The sequence below is a fragment of the Lagenorhynchus albirostris genome, chromosome X, assembly GCF_949774975.1.
Source record: "Lagenorhynchus albirostris chromosome X, mLagAlb1.1, whole genome shotgun sequence".
Lineage (NCBI taxonomy): Eukaryota > Metazoa > Chordata > Mammalia > Artiodactyla > Delphinidae > Lagenorhynchus > Lagenorhynchus albirostris.
The window spans coordinates 124542404-124560720 of record NC_083116.1 but is presented as its reverse complement, the minus strand read 5'-3'; the positions used below and the strand labels follow the sequence as shown (position 1 = coordinate 124560720).

General features: G+C 41.7%; 1 protein-coding gene across 1 annotated transcript in view; it reads right to left on the bottom strand.

Moving 5' to 3' along the window:
- Positions 1-18317, bottom strand: part of MID1 (midline 1) — a 651564-nt gene that overhangs the window by 19483 nt on the left and 613764 nt on the right. The window contains exon 9 of the mRNA XM_060136812.1: positions 12845-12988. Within this exon, the coding sequence (XP_059992795.1) occupies positions 12845-12988 (144 nt within the window). The remainder of the gene's footprint in view (positions 1-12844; positions 12989-18317) is intronic.

Here is an 18317-nt window from a genome sequence, read left to right as displayed (position 1 = left end):
CACAGGCTGGGCCTGTGCTTTGGGGAGCTACAGTGGGCCAGATGGTTTTTCCACTCTTCTCCTCTTTGTCCCACTTTCAGCACTCAAAATCGAGACTAGGGGCCTTGTGTGTCTCTCGGACATCTTTTTCTTCTCCCACTTGTAAGCTGTAGATTCCCCGCTCACTGCAGTGAGCTGCTTCTTTTTGACTCAGGGTTTCTCTGCTGCCTCATGCCAACTTTGGGATCCCCTCTGGCGTTGACCGTCTCTGCAGTATGGTGTGCTCACGCCCATGCTGAATCCTCTCATCTACAGCCGCATTAGAGCCTCATTAAAGCATGCTTTTTCTTACCCTCCTTGTCACTGACCTCCCCCAAGTGAAGCCTCTTCTTAATTGCCTGGCTGTCCAGTGGTTAAGACTCCTCCGTGCTTCTACCGCAGGGGGCGCGGGTTCGATCCCTGGTCAGGGAACTTTTACTCCCAGTAGTGCCTCCCTGGGCAGATCCTGAGCAAACCCAGGTCCCGTCAGCACGGACGTAGCCCCACATTCTCCTGAAGCCCAAAACCCAGCGAGCACCCTGGGGACTGAACTCCTGTTGCACGGAAGCTGGCCCTTCTAGTCCCAAAGCGGAAGCCCTGGCAGCGCGTGTAACTCACTTTAGATATTTAATAAGAGCATTACACTAGTAATAAAGCAACAGACACAGAAAACAAACTTACAGTTACCAAAGGCGAAGGGACAAATTAGGAGTCTGGGATGAACATATGCACACTATTCTATATGAAACAGATACTCAACAAACTATATAGCACAGGGAACTCTACTCAGTATTCTGTGATAACCTATAAGGGAAAAGAATCTGAAAAAATATATGTATGTGTAACTGAATCACTGTGCTGTGTACACCTGAAACTCACACGACATTGTAAATCAACTATACTCCAATAAAAAATTAGTTAAAAAACAGAAAACGATGAGCTTTTCCACTGCCTAGGGCAATCCACTCATATTCCTAGACCTTTGTCAACAGCAGTCCGGCACAAATGCAAACAAACAGTAACAGCATAATCAAATGAGAATCCTATCACTGTCACTGTGTTTACACTGTTCCTATTTAATTGCATATGTTACAGCGAAATGAGTATTGTGGTCAAAGAAAGCAAATGTAAAAATGTTTCGATAAACTTTGCATCACTGTACAACCCCAAAGCTGGGTTTAACGCGGTGGCGGAAGGCTTTCAGCAGCATCATAGAGCAGATGTCTGAAATCGCTGCAAACTCCAACCTGGCTCACAATCCGAAGCCTTAACCCAACAGAAAAAGATTGAATATGTTTCAGAAAACTTTTCCAAACCAAAAGAGGGACGCTGGCCATCCTGATTAGTTTGCGAAGAGGTCACTAATTATTTTACTTGGATAGTAAAAGAACAAAATGTTTATGGAGTAGTAAAATTTGATTGGCTATCTTTACCCTGGGACAGTCTGCTTTGATGAATGCTAACGCTAACTATTTAGGCTTACCTTTATATTATTATCATGGCCAAGGTCATAACTGAGAGGTTGATTGCAAACGCCAAGAAAGCAACATGGACCGTTCTCTTTCGGGGGTGCAGTTGGTGGGATGCCTCAGCGCACACCATTATTGCATTGCTAGTGTTGGCCTAGTGCCAGCACCACTTAACTTCTTGCATATGGTGCCAAGCGCCAGCCTTCTCTGCCTTGATACCCACCCCACTGTGCTGAGACCGTTGACCAGGTTTTATTCATTCATCACTTACGAAACATCCATATAACTAACTGTCCTGACTGAAACCTCTACTTTTCTCTCAATTCGTTTCCAATCATCTTGGAGGCAGTGCCAACATTCACCTTCTCCAGTTCAGCTTGAAGTATTCAAACAACAGTGCAACTTGGAAGATGATCAGTTCATAATACAATAATTGAGTTTTGTGACTTTGTACTTTTTCTCTCTCATTGACGAGGGGTCAGAAGCATCTCCCTACATAATGCCGCTCCTCACAAGATCCGAGTTAAGTCTGGGACTTCAGAGCAACTGCCTGTCATCTTACAGTAAAACATTATGTATAAAACATTATGCAACACGGACGCCCTTCAGAGAGGCTGCACACCAGCTTCTCACACCCTTTGTTTCTTTGAACAGATTGGACGTAAGTGAACATTCTTTTCCTTCTTCTCAATCCACATAGTATATGTTTCATAACTTTCATGAATGTTTTCAAAATGACTAAAACAAATTAAATACAGATAATTACTTTGCCATGAAGGCTTGAAGACACGGATCTTTTGACTTTTGCCAGGAATAAAAATAATAGGCTGCTAGGAGAAGGAAGGCTCCAACTGAAGATGTGCAATGATGCATTAAAAGTAGTTCTGGAAAAAAACTGTAAAATTGAATACACGGCTATTTCTCATAAGCAGTTCGTTAACATCTGTAGTCGTAAGCCTGTTCATAACAACGAAAAATAAAAAATTAACTGTCATTAAGAGTGTATGAATTTGATTAGAGAGAGTCTTTTTACAAGATTAAAAAGCTCCATAGATAGATAGATAGATAGATAGATAGTATCGAATTCTCCTTCACTAAAGTCACTTGAGGGCAATGAACTAGAATTTATTATGACAAGTGCAGGAACTGTGACCTAGGGACAGTAGAAGACTGCCTAGTGGCACATGAGCTACAGCCAGCTTTGGAGCATTCCTTCTCCTTCTTTCCGGTAGCGTTTGTACTCTTAGATCTTATCATTCAATAGAACATCTGCAAAGGATAGTCCTTTCAAACGGTGGGACAGAAGAACAAACAACATGCGAGGAAGGCCTTCCACGAGAAGACTGTGTAAAATGCCATTATGTAGATAATCCGGGCAGATTGCACGACCGACCTTTATGATACGACAAAAAATATAATGACGGGTGAGTCTAGGCTATATTTTTGTAGGAACGGTAACTTTGAATAGCTATGTGCTAACACTGGCAAACACAGGGCTAAGACCTTCACTTTTAATGTCTCAGCCATGTGAGGTTAAAACATTACCTCTTCTTACAGATGAAGGAACAGAGGATGTTCAATAATTTGCCCCAAATTATAGAGCTAGTGAGGTCCAAAGCTGGGATTCAAATCCAGAGCTCCCTCAATCACTACAACTCTGCGTAATAGTTAAGAAAAAAATGATCTGTGGCCCAAAAGCACATGAAAAGATGCTCAACCTCACTAATCATTAGAGAATTGCAAGTGAAAACTACAATGAGGTGTCACCTCACACTGGTCAGAATGGCCATCATCAGAAAATCTACAAATAACAAATGCTGGAGAGGGTGTGGAGCAAAGGGAACCCTCCTGCACTGTTGGTGGGAATGCAAATTGGTGCAGCCACTACAGAGAACAGTATCGCGGTTCCTTAAAAAACTAAAAATAAAACGACCATACGGCCCAGCCATCCCACTCCTGGGCATAGATCAGGAGAAAATCATAACTTGAAAAAAAACGTGCACCCCAACGTTCAGTGCAGCACTGTTTACAATAGCACGGACATGGAAGCAAACCTAGATGTCCATCAACAGAGGAATGACTAAAGAAGATTTGGTACATATACACAGTGGAACAGTACTCAACCATAAAAAAAGAATGAAATAATGCCACTTGCAGCAACATGGATGGACCTAGAGATTATCATACTAAGTGAAGCAAGTCAAAGAGAAAGACAAGTACCATATGATATCATTTCTATGTGGAGTCTAAAAAACATGATACCAATGAACTTGTGTACAGAACAGAAACAGACTCACAGACTTCAAAAACCAACTTGTGGTTACCAAAGGGGAGAGGTCAGGAGACGGGCAGATTAGGAGTTTGGGATTAACATCTACACGCTACTATATATACCACAGATAACCCACAAGGACCTACTGTACAGCACAGGGAACTCTAGTCACTATTCTCTAAAAGCCTATATGAGAAAAGAATCTGTAAAGTAATGGATATACGTATATGTATAACTGATTCACTTTGCTGTACGCCTGAAACTAACGCTGCATTGTAAATCAACTATCCTCCAATATAAAATAAAGATTAAATTACAAAAGAAAAGAAAAAATCTGCGAATGTTTACATCTCAGTTACCATTCATCTAAATTTCTTCTTTTTTGCGGTACGTGGGCCTCTCACTGTTGTGGCCTCTCCCGTTGCGGAGCACAGGCTCCGGACGCGCAGGCTCAGCGGCCATGGCTCACGGGCCCAGCCGCTCCGCGGCATGTGGGATCCTCCCGGACCGGGGCACGAACCCGCGTCCCCTGCATCGGCAGGAGGACTCTCAACCACTGCGCCACCAGGGAAGCCCTAAATTTATTCTTGCATTGTTGCAATGTGATCCTGTAGGCCTTGGGACTTCACTCTACTGCTTTAATAGACATTAAAGAGACAAACAAATGCTGATACTAACAAGCTGACTAGAGTACCCCAGTTAGATGAACAAGTGCAGTGTCACTGGTTTCCATCTGTCCTGGGAGGACAGGCCTTTTTAGCATCTACGTTTTAAGTAAGGCAGATCTTGCACTGTACAGCACAGAGAATTCTACTCAGAATTCTGTAACAACCTATATGGGAAAAGAATCTGAAAAAGAATGGATATATGTATAACGAAATCAATCACTTTGCTGTACACCTGAAACTAACACAACACTGTAGGTCAACTATGCTCCAATATAAAATAAAAATTGAAAATACTAGCTACACAAGGACCTACAGTATAGCACAGGGAACTCTGTATTTATTTTCCATTATAGGTTCTTACAAGATAATCTGAAAAAATAACTGAAACTTTGCTGTACACCTGCAACTGACACAATATTGTAAATCAACTACACTTCGATAAAAAAAATTATAAGAACAACAACAAAAGGCAGGTCTGTAACCTTCGTTAAGCCACGTGCATTTATTTCCTTGTGGTAACTGCTTTCTGGGAACAAATCCCCTTCTCTGGCATCACCCAACGTAAAGCTCTAATTTCAGTAGTATTGTTGTCGTTGGATTTCTACAGGTGTGGCCTTTTCTCATCTATTCCATTCTTGTGTCTTCTTTGGGTATTCTTTTCCATGCCAACAGCATGGAAGTCAAGGTAGTCACAGTTTAGTCACCTGGGAAACCCTAAGTTTCAAGCAACCGGTATCTTCCCTTCATCTTGGGGATGGAATGACGTGCTGGTACGGAGCTAAGGCTCTACAGTAGATGGTCCTCTGGCCCCACTCCCTTCCTTCTTGCTGCAGCCACGCATTTTGTTTGCTATATAACCTTGCAGGCCTCTCGTTGTGACTCCAGGCTCACTCGTGGGAATGGGTTTGGCCAATGGCACGTCAGCTAACGTGACAAAGACAGGCTTGCAAAGCATGTGGGCAACTGGGCCCAGCCATCTGCCTTCACCTCTGCAGTCCCCTGGAGAACGTGCTTGAGGTAGATTGCAGGAGAGAGCTGTCCAGCAGTGGAGATGCGCCAGTTACCAGCCTGAGCTACGAGGGAGCCTAACCAACACCAGCAGGTTAGCTGACCCCCAGCTGACTCCAGATGCACAAACAGTAAGAACTAGACCTGTACGGGGTTGAGTCCTGGTTCTGTTTCTCTGTCTTCATTTCTCACCGTCTCCCCTTCCTCACTCAACTCTCTAGCCAGGCTTAATTAGACGAGATCTCCCACTGCACCCTGCCACCTTCTGTCTCTATAGGTTTGCTTAACATGGCTGGCTGGTATGCCTTTACTGTACTGATAGGTACCCACTCTCTTTCAAGACTTAGTGATCACTTGCCCCAGGACCTTTTGGTTGTGCCATCTCTGCCCTCTCTATGCCTTCTACCTACTCAGGCAGCTTGCCAAAGCTGTTCTCAACGTTTCATGATTTTCCCTTTTGCTCCAAAATTACACATTCTTAGAAGATTGTAATAAAAGCTAAGTAAGATTTTAAGAAAAGCTTCCAAGGCAGGCTGATTAAGGAGTGAAAGGTCAGAGGGGTCAGGAGGGGAAGCCGGGAAAAGGGGATATAGGGAGGGGGGGCCATTTGTTGGTATGAGTCACTTATACTTTAGCCCCTTAGAGGTGTGGGTCTTTCTGCATCACTCTTTTAATTACTCCTAAATCAAATTTCTACTTGAAGCGTCATGTGCCTCAGAACTACTTGTGCTAGGAAAGAACAGTGTAGTTACAAAAAGGTTTATGTAATGAAAGCAAGGTTGGTATGGACTTATTCAAAACATTTCTTTGTTGAAAAGTGACTGCTATTCTATCCTCTTCTACTTTGGCATATTCTATTTTTATTTGCTAAAGAAGCTTTCAAACTTGCTCCCCTAAAAATACATTTCTTCTCGTCCTTTGCCAGGTACTTAATTCAGATAACTGCGGGGTGAGAGGGAGTGCTTCCTCTATTATCATCTCTCTGACCAGCTACTTGCTGCTATTCTAGATCATCACATTGTCGCCGATACGGAATATCTCATGGGCCCCAGTGAGAGAGGGGCTTCTCTGTGTTTCACATAAGGTCTAAAATTCTTCCTAGGTGGGGGCCAACTGTTAATATTTCAGAAGATGGCCCTGCTCGCCTCTGAATGAGACCAGGTATTTGGTATTCTTCGGCTATTCATTTTATTAAATCCTTTAAAAAAATTGTGAAATAGATTCCGGAGACAAGATGGCAGAGGAGAAGAACTTGAGCTCACCTCCTCTCATGAAAACACCCAAATCAAAACTGCTGAACAACCACTGACAAAAAAGACTAGGACCTACCAAAAAAGATATTCTACATCCAAAGACAGAAGAAGCCACAACAAGACAGTAGGAGGGGTGCTTCTGCGATATAATCAAATCCCATGCCCGCCAGATGGGTGACCCAGAAAATGGAAAATCATTATATTGCAGAGGTTCTCTTACAGAAGTAAGTGTTCTGAGCCCCACGTCAGGCTCCCCAGCCTGCGGGGCCTGGCATCAGGAGGAGGAGCCCCCAGAGCATTTGGCTTTGAAGGCCAGCAGGGCTCGAGTGCAGGAGCCCCACAGGACAGGTGGAAACAGAGACTCCACTCTTGGAGGGCACACATGAGGTTTCCTGTGAACTGGGACCCAGGGCAAAGCAGTGACTCGACAGGAGCCTGGGGCAGACCTACCTGTGGGTCTTGGAGGGTCTCCTAGGGAGTTGGGGGTTGGCTGGGGCTCACTGTAGGGGCAAGGGCCAGAGGCCCCAGGAAATACTCATCGGCGTGAGCTCTCCCGGAGATCGCGATTTTGGCACTGAGACCTTGCCCCCCTGCCCCCCACCACCGCCTGGGTCCAGTGCTGGTACACCTCAGGCCAAACAATGAACAGGGTGGGAACACAGCCCCACCCATCAGCAGACAGTCTGCCTGAAGTCGTCCTGAGCACAAGGTCTCCCCTAAATGCACCTCTTGACATGGCCCTGCCCACCAGGGGGCAGGCAACAGTCCCTCCCACCAGGAAGCCTGCACAAGCCTCTGGACCAATCTCACCCACCAGGGTGCAGACACCAGAAGAAAGAGGGAACTACAAACGTGCAGCCTGAGAAACAGAGACCACAAACACAGACAGTTACACAAAATGAGACGGCAGAGAAATATATTCCAGACAAAGGAACAAGCTAAAACCCCAGAAGAACAACTAAGTGAAGTGGAGGTAGGTAATCTACCTGAAGAAGAATTCAGAGTAATGAATTAAAAAAGAAAAAGCAATGCAAACACAACACTAAAGACAGTCATCAAATCACAAGAGAAGCGAACAAAAGAGGAAGGGAAGAAAAAAGACTTACAAAAACAAATCCAAAACAATGAACAAGATGGCAGTAAGAACATACATATTGATAATTACCTGAAATGTAAAAGGATTACATACTCCGACCAAAAGACATAAACTGGCTGAATGGATACAAAAATAAATCCCGTATATGTGCTGTCTATAAGAGACCCACTTCAGACCTAGGGACACATACAGACTGAAAGCGAGAAGATGGAAAAAGGTATTCTATGCAAACGGAAATCAAAAGAAAGCTGGAGTAGCAATACTCATGTCAGACAAAATAGGCTTTAAAATCAAGACTGTTACAAGAGACAAAGAAGGACACTATATATATGCAGTGATCAAAGGATCAAGCCATGAAGAGGATAAAACAATTGTAAATGTATATGCACCCAACAAAGGAGCACCTCAGTATGTAAGGCAAATGCTAACAGCCATAAAAGGAGAAATCAACAGTAACACAGTAATAGTGGGGGACTTTAACACCCCCACTTACATCAACGGACAGAGCATCCAGACAGAAAATCAATAAGGAAACACAGGCCTTAAATGACACATGAGACCAGATGGACTTAATTGACATTTATAGAACATTCCATCTGAAAGCAGCAGAATACACATTCTTCTCAAAGGCACATATAACATTCTCCAGGAGAGATCACAATGCTGAGTCACAAAGCGAGCCTCGGTAAATTTAAGAAAATTGAACTCGTATCAAGCGTCTTCTCCAACTACAACGCTATGAGATTAGAAATCAACTACAAAAAGAACAACAACTGTAAAAAACACAAACACGTGGAGGTGAAACAAGATGCTACTAACCAACCAATGGATCACTGAAGAAATCGAAGAAGAAATGAAAAAATACCTAGAGACAAACGAAAAGCCTGATGACCCAAGACCTACGGGACACAGCAAAAGCGATTGTAAGAGGGAAGTTTATAGCAATACTATCTTACCTCAGGAAACAAGAAAAATCTCAAATCAACAACTTAACCTTATGCCTAAAGGAACTAGAGAAAGAAGAAGAGACAAAACCCAAAGTTAGTAGAAGGAAAGAAACCCTAAAGATCAGAGCAGAAAGAACTGAGATAGAGACAAAGAATACGTAAACAAAATTGATAAATCTTTATAGCCAGACTCATCAAGAAAAAAAGGGAGAAGGCTCTAACCCATAAAATTAGAAATGAAAAAGTTGAAGTTACAACGGGCACCACAGAAATACAAAGGATCATGAGAGATTACTACAAGCAACTCTATGCCAATAAAATGGACAATCTAGAAGAAATGGACAAATTCGTAGAAAGGTAATCTCCCAAGACTGAACCAAGCAGAAATAGAAACTGTGAACAGACCAGTCACAAGTACTGAAATTGAAAATGTGATTTAAAGACTCCCAACAAACAAAAGTCCAAGAGCAGATGGCTTCACAGGCGAATTCTACCAAGCATTTAGAGAAGAGTTAACACCTATCATTCTGAAACTATTCCAAAAAAATCGCAGAGGAGGGAACACCCCCAAACTCATTCTACGAGGCCACCATCACCCTGATACCAAGACCAAACAAAGATAGCACAAAAAAAGAAAATTGCAGGCCAATATCCCTGAAGAATATAGATGCAAAATTCCTCAACATAATACTAGCAAACCGAACCCGACAATACAGTAAAAGGATCATACACCATGATCAAGTGGGATTCATCCCAGGGATGCAAGGATTCTTCAGTATCCGCAAATCAACCAGTGTGATACACCACATTAACAAATTGAAGAATAAAAACCATATGATCATCTCAATAGATGCAGAAAAAGCTTCTGACAAAATTCAACATTCATTTATGATAAAAAAAAACCTCTCCAGAAAGTGGGCACAGAGCCTCAACATAATAAAGACCATATATGACAAACCCACAGCTAACATGATACTCAACAGTGAAAAGCCAAAAGCATTTCCTCTAAGATCAGGAACAAGACAAGGATGCCCACTCCCACCACTTTTCTTCAACATAGCTTTGGAAGTCCTAGCCTTGGCAATCAGAGAAGAAAAAGAAGTAAAAGGAATCCCAACTGGAAAAGAAGTAAAACTGCCACTGTTTACAGAGGACACGATACTATACATAGAAAATCCTAAAGATGCTACCAGAAAACTACTTGAGCTCATCAATGAATTTGGTAACGTTGCAGCTTATAGAATTAATACACAGAAATCTCTTGCATTTCTATATGTTAACGATGACAGGTCAGAAAGAGAAATTAAGGAAACGATCCCATTTACCATCACATCAAAAAGAATAAAATTCCTAAGAATAAACCTACCCAAGGAGCCAAAATACCTGTACTCGAAAACTATAAGATGCTGATGAAAGAAACTGAAGATGACACACACAGATGGAAAGGAATTGGAAAAATCAATATTGTTCTTGAATTGGAAGAATCAATATTGTCAAAATGAGTATACTACCTAAGGCAAGCTGCAGATTCAATGCAATCCCTATTAAATTACCAACGGCATTTTTCACAGAACTAGAGCAAAAAAATTTTACATTTGTATGGAAACACAAAAAACCCCAAATAGCCAAAGCAATCCTGAGAAAGGAAAACAGAGCTGGAGGAATCAGGCTCCTTGACTACAAAGCTACAGTCATCAAAACAGTATGGCATTGGCAGAGAAACAGAGATATAGATCAGTGGGACAAGGATGGAAAGTCCAGAAATAAACCCATGCACCTATGGTCAACTAATCTATGTCAAAGGAGGCAAGGATACACAATGGAGAAGAGACAGCCTCTTCAATAAGTGTTGCAGGGAAAACTGGACAGCTACATGTTGAAGAATGAAACGAGAACAAATTTCTAACACTATACACAAAAATGAACTCAAGATGGATTAAAGACCTAAATGTAAGACCAGATACTATAAAACTCTCAGAGGAAAATATAGGCAGAACAATCTTTGCATAAATTGCAACAATGTCTTTTTGGATCCACCTCCTGGAGCACTGAAAATAAAAACAAACATAAACAAATGGGACCTAATTAAACTTAAAAGCTTTTGCCCAGCAAAGGAAACCATCAACAAAACAAAAGGACAACCCACAAAATGGGAGAAAATAGTTGCAAACAAAGCAACTGACAAAGGATTAATCTCCACAATATACAAAAGCAGCTCATGCAGCTCAATATCAAAAAAAAAACAACCCAGTGAACAAATGGGCAGAAGATCTAAAGAGACATTTCTCCAAAGAAGACATACAGATGGCCAAAAAGCACATTAAAAGATGCTCAACATCACTAATTATTAGAGAAATGCAAATCAAAACGACCATGAGGTATCAGCTCACACGGCTCAGAATGGCCATCATTAAAAAAATCTACAAACCATAAATGCTGGAGAGGGTGGGGAGAGAAGGGAACCCTCCTATGCTGTTGGTGGGAATGTAAATTGGTACAACCATTATGGAGAACAGTATGGAGGTTCCCGAAAAGAACTTAAAATAGAACTATACCATATGATCCAGCAATCCCACTCCTGGGCATATATATCCAGAGAAAGCCATAATTTGAAAAGATACATGCACCCCAGTGTTCACTGCAGCACCATTTACAATAGCCAACGCGTGGAAGCAACCTAAATATGTCCATCGACAGAGGAGTGACTAATGAAGATTTGGTACATACACACAATGGAATAGTACTCAGACATAAAAAAGAATGAAATAATGCCATTTGCAGCAACATGGATGGACCTCGAGATGCTCATACTAAGCAAAGTAAGTCAGAAAGAGAAAAACAAATACCACGTGATATCACTTATATGTGGAATCTAAACTATGACACAAATGAACTTCTCTAAGAATCAGAAACAGACTGACACAGAGAACAGACTTGTGGTTGCCAAGTGGGGGTGGGGGCAAGGTAGGGATGGAGTGGGAGTTTGGGACTAGCAGATGCAAACTAGTACATACAGAATGGATAAACAACAAGGTCCTATTGTATAGCACAGGGAACTGTATTCAGTATCCTGTAATAACTAGTCATAAAAAAGAACGAAATAATGCCATTTGCAGCAACATGGATGGACCTAGAGATTATCATCCTAAGTGACGTAAGTCAGAAAGACAAGTACCCTGTGATATCACTTCTATGTGGAATCTAAAAAAAAGATACCAATGAACTTGTGTACAGAACAGAAACAGACTCACAGACTTCAAAAACAAACTTATGGTTACCAAAGGGGAGAGGTCGGGGGAGGGACAGATTAGGAGTTTGGGATTAACTCCTATTACACACTACTATATATACCACAGATAACCCACAAGGGCCTACTGTACAGCACAGGGAACTCTAGTCACTATTCTCTAATAAACTATATGAGAAAAGAATCTGTAAAGTAATGGATATACGTATCTGTATAACTGAATCACTGTGCTATACACCCGAAACTAACACAACACTGTAAGTCAACTATACTCTAATATGAAATAAAAACCAAAATAAAAACTAAAGTGACATAGACCCAAGGTTAATAACAACAAAAGAATTCTGAAGTAACACTCAGAAAAGAAAACTTAATGTATGATATAATGACTGAACCATATAACTCCCACCCAGAAAGTGCTGTTAACCCCATGATCTCCCCATGTTTTTCCAGTGGTGCTACTGCCCTCCCATCCAAGAGGCAACCATCATCCTGACTTTTATTTACAGTTTTTACACCTATGTATATACATCTCTAAACACAAGAGCTTTTTATCTTTAACTTATGTACAAACAGACTCCTAGTGCATTCATCCTTTTGTTTCCCGATTCCTTTAACAATATTTTTTTAAGAGCCGGCCACGTGGTTGGCTAGAGATTAAGAATTTTCAACGCCATCTGGCCTGTTATTTTTCCTAGCACAGTACGAGTGAGTGCTACCATCTTCTTGGTTAGGAAAGAAAGACAAGCCGATAAATACTGTGTACTCTTTCCGTCCTCGTCTTCCCTTGATATTTAAATTCAGAAATGCAGTTGATCTGAGAACAGTCACCAAACAGAGAAGTCAAGAGGGCGTGCGATACTCACTCACGACATTGGCTTGTCCGGTGAATATGGTGTACTGGAGCTCGTAGGAAACCACACTGAATTCGTCATCGGAGGTCCAGTGAACGGTGATGGTGTCATAGGAAGCCGTGCAGAGCTCTTCTCTAATTGTGGGAGGGTTGGGAGCTGTGGGGAGCAAGACGGTCATCAATCAGCAGAGAAGCAGACACCTCTGGGATACATTTCAAAGGAGATGTTTGACAGTCAAAGCAGGCCTTTTAAAACATATCCATCAGAACTATCCGAGAGATGACGATGCCAATCCAAAGAACATTTGCTTGGCTGGTTGTATCACTGTGATTTTTCCCAGGTAGTGTGACTTCAGCCAGCCAGTATCTTCTCTCTATTTATCATGAAAGCATGTTCAGAAGGGTAAGCAAACAAACTCTCTTATTCGTGAAAGAAAACATGTCAAACAAAAAGTAAACAAAGATGAACTCTTGTCATTTCATCCCCATTGTGGGGATGGCAAACTTTTTCGGTAAAGAGCTAGATGGTACATATTTTAGGCTTTGTGGGTCCTCTGGTCTCTGTTGCAACTACTCAACTCTGCCTCTGTACCGTGAAAGCAGCCAGAGACAATGTGTACTCAAGTAGACCTGGCCAGGTTCCAGTAGAACTTTATTTACAAAAACAAGTGAGGACCAGATTTGGCATGTGAGCCAAAGTTAGCCAACCTCTGAGCTACAAGATGCCACGTATTTTTATATTCAGGCGCCCAACTGCAAAAATACTGATGTTTGTTATCCCATAACGTATCAGTCAGATAAGTGTCTGAAAATTTTCTTTCATTACATGTTTTGAGGCCTTATAAAAATGTATTAGTGTGATTCAGTTTTCTTCTCATTTTTCAGTTGATAGGTGGTATGTCAAATTAAGAACATGATTGCCAATCAATCATATCTAAGAAGTACATTTTCCTTCCTCAAGAAAAACAGGATGCCTTGGCATTTGATTAACTTATCGTTGGGGAAGGCTGCTGTTTTATGTCTTGAACACATTCTGGAGTGGAGAAGTCTAAATGCTACCCAAATGACGATTTTAAGTGGACTTCTACTGGACTGATTTCAATAACTGCTTTTATGAGACGAGTCTGTGAGCAAGAAAAAGCCTAGGCAGTGAGTGCTTTGCACCGGCAATAATATTTTACAGCAGGGGCTGGCAAGCTATGGCTATGGGCCGAATCTGGCCCACGGCCTGTTTTTGTAAATAAAGTTTTATTGGAACACAGCCAGGCTCATTCACTTATGGACTGTCTCTGGCTGCCTTTGTGCAATAGCAGAATTGAGTAGTTGCAACCATATGTCCTGCAAAGACTAAAATATTTACCATCTGGCCCTTTACAGTCAGCGATTGCCGAGCCCTGGTTTAAAGCGTCGATCCAGGCCTTTTCTTCCATTCTTCTGTACACCAGAACCTAACTTCAAAACGAGAAAATATATCTGCATCTGACAGATGAGCAACGTTTGCTTACACTGTTAGAGAACTCTTTCCTGCGTGACACTTTGATGAGGATGGATTAGTCCTAAAGAAACCCCAAGAGGGAGGAAAGTTTATGAAAATGGTAAAATTTAAAACTTGAATTGTTTCAGTACTCTGCACTTTGCCACTTGACGATACATGCGGGACACATACCGTACGAAGCAAGTCCCTCTTACATCTGTGGCATGAAGTCAGTTAGCCCAGCTCAGTCTATTGATTACTGAATTCCACAGACATTATTGCAGCAGCCACTGTGTCACGGTGTGCATTAAGGGATACTACACAGCCATAAAATGAAATAATGCCATGTGCCGTGGACTGAGAGATTATCATATTAAGTGAAGTAAGTCAGGCAGACAAAGACAAATACCATATGATACCACTTACATGTGGAATCTAAAATATGACGCAGATGAACTTATCTATGAAAGAGAAACAGACTCACAGACACAGAGAACAGACTTGTGCTGGCCAAGGGGGAGGGGAGGTGCGGGAGGGATGGATTGGGAGTTTGGGACTAGCAGATGCAAACTATTATATATAGAATGAATAAACAGCAAGGTGCTACTGTATAGTACAGGGAACTATATTCAATATACTGTGATAAACCATAATGGAAAAGAATATGGAAAAGAATATATTGGGTTGGCTAAAAAGTTCATTTGGGTTTTGCCGGAAGCTTGTGTATACTATATATATATATATATATATATATATATATATATATATATGTATAACTGAATCACTTTGCTGTACACCTGAAACTAACACAACATTGTAAATCACCTATACTTCAACAAAGTAAATTAAAAAAGAGAGATAACTTGAAAAAGAAAGTTGTGCATCAAGATAGAAGGGCTCTACAGAGCCTTAAAGCGTTCTTTCTGGAATATGACTTCATACATCTGTCTCCTGAAATATCCACATGCAAGATTTAGCGTCAACAAAAACTGAAATATAGATCAATGGAACAGGATAGAAAGCCCAGAGAGAAACCCACGCACCTACGGTCACCTTATCTTTGATAAAGGAGGCAGGAATATACAACGGAGAAAAGACAGCCTCTTCAATAAGTGGTGCTGGGAAAACTGGACAGCTACATGGAAAAGAATGAAATTAGAACACTCCCTAACACCATACACAAAAATAAACTCAAAATGGATTAAAGACCTAAATGTAAGGCCAGGCACTATAAAACTTAGAGGAAAACATAGGCAGAGCACTCTAGGACATAAATCACAGCAAGATCCTTTTTGACCCACCTCCTCGAGAAATGGAAATAAAAACAAAAATAAACAAATGGGACCTAGTGAAACTTCAAAGCTTTTGCACAGCAAAGGAAACCATAAACGAGACGAAAAGACAACCCTCAGAATGGGAGAAAATATTTGCACATGAAGCCAAGAATTAATCTCCAAAATATACAAGCAGCTCATGCAGCTCAATATCAAAAGAACCACCCAATCCAAAAATACGCAGAAGCCCTAAACGGACATTTCTCCAAAGAAGATATACAGCTTGCCAACAAACACATGAAAGGATGCTCAGCATTGCCACTCATTAGAGAAGTGCAAATCAAAACTACAATGAGGTGGGCTTCCCTGGTGGCGCAGTGGTTGAGAGTCCGCCTGCCAATGCAGGGGACATGGGTTCATGCCCCGGTCCGGGAAGATCCCACATGCCACGGAGCGGCTGGGCCCGTGAGCCATGGCCGCTGAGCCTGCGCGTCTGGAGCCTGTGCTCCACAACGGGAGAGGCCACGATAGGGAGAGGCCCGCGTACCGCCAAAAAACAAAAACAAAAACAAACAAAAAACTACAATGAGGTATCACCTCACACTAGTCAGAATGGCCATCATAAAAAAATCTACAAACAATAAATGCTGGAGAGGGTGTGGAGAAAAGGGAACCCTCTTGCACTGTTGGTGGGAATGTAAATTGATACAGCCACTGTGGAGAACAGTATGGAGGTTCCTTAAAGAACTAAAAAGAGAATTACCATACGACCCAGCAATCCCACTACTGGGCGTATACCCTGAGAAAACCATAATTCAAAAAGAGTCATGCACCACAATGTTCACTGCAGCTCTATTTACAATAGCCAGGACATGGAAGCAACCTAAGTGTCCATCGACAGATGAATGGATAAAGAAGATGTGGCACATATATACAATGGAATATTACTCAGCCCTCAAAAGAAACGAAATTGAAGTTATTTGTAGTGAGGTGGAGGGACTTAGAGTCTGTCATAGAGTGAAGTAAGTCAGAAGGAGAAAAACAAATACTGTGTGCTAACACATATATATGGAATCTAAGGGGAAAAAAAAAGGTTCTGAAAAGCCTAGGGGCAGGACAGGAATAAAGATGCAGACATAGAGAATGGGCTTGAGGACACGGGGAGGGGGAAGGGTAAGCTGGGACAAAGTGATAGAGTGGCATGGACATATATACACTACCAGATGTAAAACAGATAGCTAGTGGGAAGCAGCCGCATAGCACAGGGAGATCAGCTCGGTGCTTTGTGACCACCTAGAGGGGTGGGATAGGGAGGGTGGGAGACGCAAGAGGGAGGGGATGTGGAGGCATATGTATACGTATAGCTGATTCACTTTGTTATATAGCAGAAGCTAACACAACATTGTAAAGCAATTATACTCCAATAAAGATGTTTTAAAAAAAAACAGATAGAAAGCTTGGAAATAGACCCATGATACGTAGAACTTGACGTACAAAAAAGGCAGCACCACAAAGGTGGCAAAGCCATCTTCATGAGGAAAGAACAGATGGCTTAGAAATTATGTTGATAAAACTGGTTCAAAATATGACGAAAAATTCAGTTAAATCCCTACCTTACTCTAAATACAAAGGTAAACTTCAGATAGCTTAACGATATAAATGGAAAAGTAAAACAGTGAGGCTAATGGAAGAAGCAGAACATCTTTGTGACTCAGGATGGGGAAAGGTTTCTTTAACAAGATCCGAAAACACAAAACTTAAATCACTAAGATGTATACTTTAAATATCTTACAATTTTATTTGTCGATTATACCTTAATAAAATTTTTTAAAAAATGAAAAAAATGGTAGAATTTATTAGTGAAAAACAAAGATTTAGTGCCATGTGCTGTGACTCGGATGAATAAGTGATACCGATCGAGAGACGCCTTCCACGGAGGAGGCCCAGCTGCATCATAAACATGCTTATTACTGTCCCGTGTGGTCCCTGTTAGTGTGGGATCACCCTGCATGGGTCAGTGGAGAAATATTTACTCTCCCATCATCTAAACAGTTCACTGAATTATTTCTCCATCAACCAACGTAGAAAGATTTGGTTCTCTCTGCATCGCAATACATGATTAAACAAAAAGAACACTGTGTTTGAAATAGGCAGGTAGCTGGGAGACACGTGGCAGGGGCTGTAATCAGGGAGGGAATGTCACCCCTCCGGGTTATTCACTTGACATACCATTTAGAGGCATGTCAGAGGCGAAAAAACAAATCTTGTTTTCACAGCCAGGCAGACTAACCCTGTTTTGATTATAAAGCCAATGGGTTTGTCCTGAAAAGTCAATATCCAGCTTACAGTAAACGAGAACAGCAGCACACTGCCAGTTTCAATATTCACGCAGTTGGTATACCAGAGCTGTTATTTTCTTGCCTCTGTCATAAACAGGACACAAGAAATGGTGGGTTAATACTCCACAAACGCTCCAGTTCCTGCTTACGAACGTCTGATAAACTATTTGGACTTGGCAGTATCAGCCGAGCATTGTATGTTATGGCCAGGATCGATGTTATGTCTAGAAATGGTCCAAATTTGTATCGGAGGGTGACAGCTAAGAAGGCGTAATAGCAGGTACCCCATATGGTCTTTAGTTTGGCATAAACAGCCATCGGGATGATGTATGGCGTACACTCTACAAGTCAGTGCAAACCACTTTCACAGTTTCCCCTGCGGTCAGTACTCTGGCATTC